This window comes from Lygodium microphyllum, chromosome 28 (assembly GCF_053477565.2).
Source record: "Lygodium microphyllum isolate KBCC chromosome 28, Lygodium_microphyllum_v1.1.10, whole genome shotgun sequence".
NCBI classification, from domain to species: Eukaryota; Viridiplantae; Streptophyta; class Polypodiopsida; order Schizaeales; family Lygodiaceae; genus Lygodium; species Lygodium microphyllum.
In genome coordinates this window covers 522313-528581 of record NC_141162.1, presented here as the reverse complement: position 1 = coordinate 528581, position 6269 = coordinate 522313, and the positions used below count along the sequence as shown (strand labels likewise).

The 6269-nt window shown below is 42.5% G+C and overlaps 1 protein-coding gene across 1 annotated transcript; it reads right to left on the bottom strand.

Annotated features, from left to right (window-relative positions):
* Positions 1 to 1051: 1051 nt before the first annotated feature.
* LOC148011112 (pentatricopeptide repeat-containing protein At2g33680-like) lies at positions 1052 to 5893 on the bottom strand. The gene has a single exon (XM_087670511.1). The coding sequence runs from the start codon at positions 5510 to 5512 to the stop codon at positions 3047 to 3049; it is 2466 nt and encodes an 821-aa protein (XP_087526637.1). The 5' UTR covers positions 5513 to 5893; the 3' UTR covers positions 1052 to 3046.
* Positions 5894 to 6269: the final 376 nt, after the last annotated feature.

The window sequence follows — 6269 nt, the reverse complement described above, 5'->3', positions numbered from 1 at the left end:
GACCCTAAAGGTGAAGAATTCATACTAGTAGCATAGCTTAGGTTCAAATTGATAGCAAAGGGAGAGCATGTTGTAGACTCCCTCATTGGTGAAGGCTCCAATTTTGACATTTTGACCTACAATGCATGGATAGAAACCAAATACCCCAAACTTATGAGTAAGCATAAAGGGAATGGTATTATCAACCCATTTAAGAGAGCACCACATTTTCTATTGGAAAATGCAAGATTTCTCATGTCAATTGGGATGAAAAGCATTTATCTCATATTCTACATATTCTAGATACTCTTAAGCTAAGAGGATTTGGGGGGTGGGGGTGGGGGAGGGGAACCCAAGGCATAACAACCACCCTAATACACTTGTTTCACAATAGGGCAACTCTTTTGCTAAATTGCATAAGTCATATAGTGCACTTGGAAGTCTAGGTATTCAAGTCTTAGGTCACCCCCCAAGATACACTCAAATCCTTGCCTTAAGAACTTAAAAACTTTTTTCTAAGAGCAAATCATCTTATCTTAAGGGCATAAAGCCTCTTGTATAGGCTAATAAGGGCCAAAATATTGGCCTTTTTATCTCATTTTAGTTTTTCTTAGGGATCTCAAGCATTACACATATTGTAAACCATCCTTGCACCTTCATAGCCTTAGAGCCTAGGGTCAACTTGGGACATTAGTAGCTAACAAGGAATCTCCAACACTCTTTCCTGGGCATCATAAGTTTTCTTACATCCATATGTCTAGGGTAGGGTCTCCACCCATAAAGAATACACTCTAGAGTGCATCTAGGAAACAAGACATTTTGCATTGCAAAAGGTTGATACCAACCCCATTGACACATTGTGCTAGTGACCAAATAGAGTCATTAAATTATTTAAGCATACAAAAAATGTGTTTGAGGAAAGGAAATAAAGCCTATTTGAGCACAAATCATCTTTCATAAAAGGAAACAAAGTGTTAAAGATTTAACCTAAAACTATTAATTCACAGGAAGATTGGAACATGAACAACTAACAAAGATCAAGAGAAATACAAAATAACCTAATACACCAAGGAACAACCAAAACCAAGGGCCAAAACCCTAATCAAATCATCTTGCCAGATAAGAGCCTAGGGATAGTGCAAGTATATGTGCTTACGAAGCAATAGGGAGATTCTAGCGCCCAACAAAGAGAGGATCCCTAGCCCCAAGAGACCAATTATAATCTCAACCATTGAGGCTATTACAATCCCTAATCTCATTGACCAAGTCAAAACACTCAAATGATGGAATGGAAAAGAAGCTTTGAGCACCCAAGGATGAAGGAACTAGCACATTCAACAAGATTCTTGACTACACATGGGAGAATCAAGGATAGTTGATGGCCATGCAAGTGGAATTGAATGGAATTCATGACATGCTATTTTAGTTGGCATGGGAGGGTCATCTAATGATATTCTCATGGATCTTGTCCCCAATGCAAATCTTTTGATCACATTGATGGCCCAGATTTTGTTCATTGGAATCAAAAATACACTAGCATAAAGAGACCAAGCCAAAGTAGCCCTAGTAGCTAAGCAACTTGATACATATTGAACTGAAGATGACACTCATTGCTTCATTGAACAATTCAAATGGGTCTACAATGCAAATAACCTCATCAAGGATTCCAAGAAGGCACAAGCTTTTGGGCTATGCATGGGTGAGAAAGGGTGCACGTCTTAATTGTTCCTTTCCGCATAGCTACCTTCGTCCTCTTGTGCAAATGTTCAGACTTCTATCACATTCTCATGTGTGTGAATGGACTTCTCTTTTCTAAATAACATATAGAACCACATAAGCAGGGATGCCTCTCAATAGACATGGCCTTGGTATAGATTTTTCACTCCTTATCATTACCTTCTAGACTTTTCTGCTTAAGTACGAAGTGATACCAAAGCTTCTAGTGTGATGTCCTCAGATTCCATTTGCTTCAGGTGGTACATGTTTTGAACCCTTGCCTAGGAATAACCATATAAATGATGATCACTTGCCCACTGCTTTAGCCAACTGCTGATTCCTCACAGATTGCATTCAAACATGTGAATATTTTGCATCTTTGACATGAATTATGAGCCCATCTTTGAAATAAGCGAGGTAAACCACAGACATGCATGTTCTTCATGTGCATTGATGAGACCATATGCAATGGCCCACTTATTGCTATGCCTGCATAGCAAATCCTGCTTTCCAACATCCAACATGGCTTGTGATACCCAATGCAAATTTGGGGGATACATTTCCAGCCATATTTTTACACCAATGCCTTTAAGCATTGCAACACATACAATTGCTTTCGGGATGGTTCTTATCCCCCACATTAAATGAGTGTAGAATTCCAGCTACATCCATCCACCGATAACACCCCAGTACCTTCCATGCTCCATTTTGTGTTCTCAGAGCATGAACCTTGTCCCCTTCTTGCATGCCAGCAGCTGCACATATGCTTCATATATATTACTCGTACAGGCAATTCAAACCATGTGAATACAGTTTGCTTCTTTTACATGAATTTTGTGCTCCATATTTGCAATAAGCAAGGGAAAATGGCAGTCAGCACAAACACGCACATTCTTCGTGTGTATCGATGAGACCACATGCAATGGCCAACTGTCACTATGCCTGCATAGGAAAATCCTCCTTTCCATCATCCAACCTGACTTGTGATACCCAATGTAAAATTGCGAATATAACCTTCTAGCCGTATTTTTTAACCGATGTCTTTAAGCTTTGCAGACATACAATTGCTTTGAGGATGGCTCTTATCCCACACATTAAATGAATGTAGATTATTTCCACCCACATCAGTCCACCAAGGACATCCTGGTACTTCTTTGCTCCATTTTGTAATTCTCAGAGCATGGACCTTGTCCACTTCTCCTTGCATACAAGCAGCTTCGTATATATGACTCATACAGGCATACGCTTCGTATATATTACTCATACAAGCAATTCAAACATGTGAATATAGTTTGCATCCTTGACACAAACTTTGTGCTCCATCTTCAAAATAAGCAAGGTAGAACAGCAGTCACCACAAATATGCATATTCTTTGTGTGTTGATGAGAGCACATGCAAATTGTGGCTATGTCCGCATAGTATGTCCTCCTCTCCATCATCAGACATGGCTTGTGATACCCAATGCGAATTTGGGGAGTACCCCTCCAGCCGTAATTTTTGGCCCATTTTTTTAAGCTTTGAATACATACAATTGCTTTGAGGATGGCTCTTATCCCCCACATTAAATGAATGTAGATTTCCACCAACATCAGTCCACCAAGAACGTCCTGGTACCTTCCATGCTCCATTTTGTATTCTCAGAGCATGAACCTTGTCCGCTTCTCCTTGCATGCCAGCAGCTTCATATATATTACTCATACATGCATATGCTGCATCACACTTATCATCAAACTGTAAAGCATGCTCAAAGGCCCATCTTGCAAGCTCCACATTTACCCATTTCCGACAAGCACCCAAGAAAGCCAACCACAACTCAGAATCTGGAACCTTCTTGATCACGCTTATTGCCTTGTCAAAGTGACCTGCGTGACTGAAAAGATCAACCAGGTACGTGCAGTGTTCTGAACTGGGGATGATGCCATAGACAGTGCTCATCATATCAAAATACATTTGCCCCTCCTCCACTAGACCTGCATGGCTGCAAGCAGCAAGCAAGACACTGAAGGTGACACCATCTGGCTCTACACATTCTGCCCTCATTTTGCTGAATAAGTTGAAAACCCCTTCAGCCTTGCCAAGCCAAGCATATCCAGCCATGAGTGCATTCCAAGAGACTGTATTCCGTGTTGGAAGCCTATCAAATACTTGCTGTGCTTTCGAAAGCATGCTGCACTTGACATACATGTCCACCAACGCAGTGCCTAGCACAACATCATGATTTTCCAACAAACCCAGCCTACGGACCTCAGCATGTATCTCTTTGCCCTTCTCAATTGCTCCTATACTGCCGCAAGCTTTCAGAATGCATGCAAAGGTGGCTGCATCTGGGAAGAAACCATCATCTCGCATCTGCCCAAAGCAGTTCAGGGCTTCCTCACCGAGCCCATGCTGAGCATATCCAGCAATAAGTATTGTCCAAGAGACTGCATCCCTTACTGGAAGTGCATCAAGCACCCGTCGTGCTTTCAAAATCAAGCCACACTTGGCATACATGTCCATCAATGCATTGCCTAGCACAATATTATGACTTTCCAAGAACCCCAGCTGGTGGATCTCAGCATGTATCCCTTCACCCTTTTCAATCCCACTGATGCTACTACAAGCTTTCAAAATGCATACAAAGGTGATTGCATCTGGGAAGAAGCCCTCATATCGCATCTGCCCAAAGCAGTTCCACGCTTCCTCACCAAGGCCCTGCTGCACATATCCAGCAATCAGTGCTGTCCAAGATACAGCATTCCGTGATGGAAGCCCATCAAACACTCGTTGCGCTTTGGCAACTGCCCCACACTTGGCATACATGTCTACCAATGCAGTGCCTAGCACAATGTCATGATTTTCCAATAACCCCAACCTGCAAACTTCTGCATGTATCTCTTCACCCTTCTCAAGTGCTCCTATGCTACCACAAGCTTTTAAAATGCATATAAAGGTGACCAAATCTGGAGAGAGGCCCTCATCTCGCATCTGTCCAAAGCAGTTCAAAGCTTCCTCACCAAACCTGTGGTGGCAATATCCATTGATTAGCACATTCCAGGAGACTGCATCCCTTCTTGGAAGGCTGTTAAACACTTCTTGAGCTTTGACAATTGCCCCACACTTGACGTACATGTTGACCAATGCATTGCCAAGTGTAATATCATGATTTTCCAATAACCGCAGCTTGAGGACCTCTGCATGGATCTCTTCACCCTTCTTGATTGCTCCTATGCTTCCGCAAGCTTTTAAAATGCATACAAAGGTCACCGAATCTGGGGACAAGCCCTCAGATTGCATCCGCTGAAAGCAATCAAGAGCTTGTTCACCAAGACCATGCTGGGCATATCCAGCAATTAGTGCATTCCAAGAGACCACATTTCGTTTTGGAAGCATGTCAAACACTTCTTGAGCCTTTGCAAATGCACCGCATTTGGCATACATTTGGACTAGGGCAGTGCCAATATAAATATCCTTTTCGAGTAGCCCTGTTTTGAGAATATCAGCATGTATCCTACTGCCTTTATGCAGGTCCTTCAGTTTGCCACAAGCCTTTATCAAGTCCATAAAGTCCTGGTGTGCCATCCTTACAGGACAGGACTCTCCAGCTTTCAGCCTCAGCTCTTCATGGGCCGAAGGCCAATTACATCGATCATCCATCCGTGGAGGCTCCCTTGTCTGTTTGTGCCTGAAGTCTGGAGACATCAGCCGCCTCTGCGGTGCAAAGCCAGAAAGCGACTGCTTTCTAACCAATGAAACTAGCTGTACAGAATTGTAACACATTGTGGCTTGCTTGCATTCTTCCTGTTGCGATTGTGCCAGGATTGATACTGTTTCCATGACGAAGCTAGGTCTCTGCAGGAAACCCTAAGGCATTTAGGGCAATTGTACAGGCCTGTCACAGTTGGTACATGATGACGGAACCTTGTCCCAAACATGGCTTTCTGGTCGCCCTGGATGATGGTGTTGCTTATCATTCTGAAGCCATGCAGGATGAAACACAAAGATATGGTGGCTGCCAAGGGTATGCTGCTTAGTCTGGACTCTAATGCCATTCAGGATGATCGAGATAAATACGGTGGCTGCCAAAACATGGCAAAACCAGCAAGTCAATAATACATAGAATTAACTACGTACCACGGATTTACAGCTGAGCGTCGGAGCCCAGGTCGCCAAGACCATGTTCAACTCGTTCGAAGTTTTCTGGAGAGGAAGAGGCTAAGAAGAGCTAAGAGGCAGGACACGTGGAACCCTTGCCCAAAGTGTGGGCATGTATTTTTGAAACTAGGTATGGACATGGGTGCAATAACTTTACACAGCAAATGGGCACACTTGGTAAAAAAGTTAAAAAATAATAAAATTATAAATTTTTTGATTAGTTGTAAATGTGAAAAGTGCACCCTTGTCTGTCACTTTACAAAGTGGATAGGGGAGACTCCTTATCCAAAATTAGGTGAGCAAGTTCACATATTTAGCAAGTAAACAACAAGTCATATCTTTTCCATTGTGTTAAGGACCACAAATGCCCAGTACTTTCACTTTCATAGTTATATATTGGTATATATCGTGTTCTCTCCCGCAAGTGTGTTGTCTCTCT

What these genes read in the sequence shown, in the direction of transcription:
- LOC148011112 (XM_087670511.1), bottom strand. Translation starts at nt 5,512, where the DNA reads ATGGAAACAGTATCAATCCTGGCACAATCGCAACAGGAAGAATGCAAG.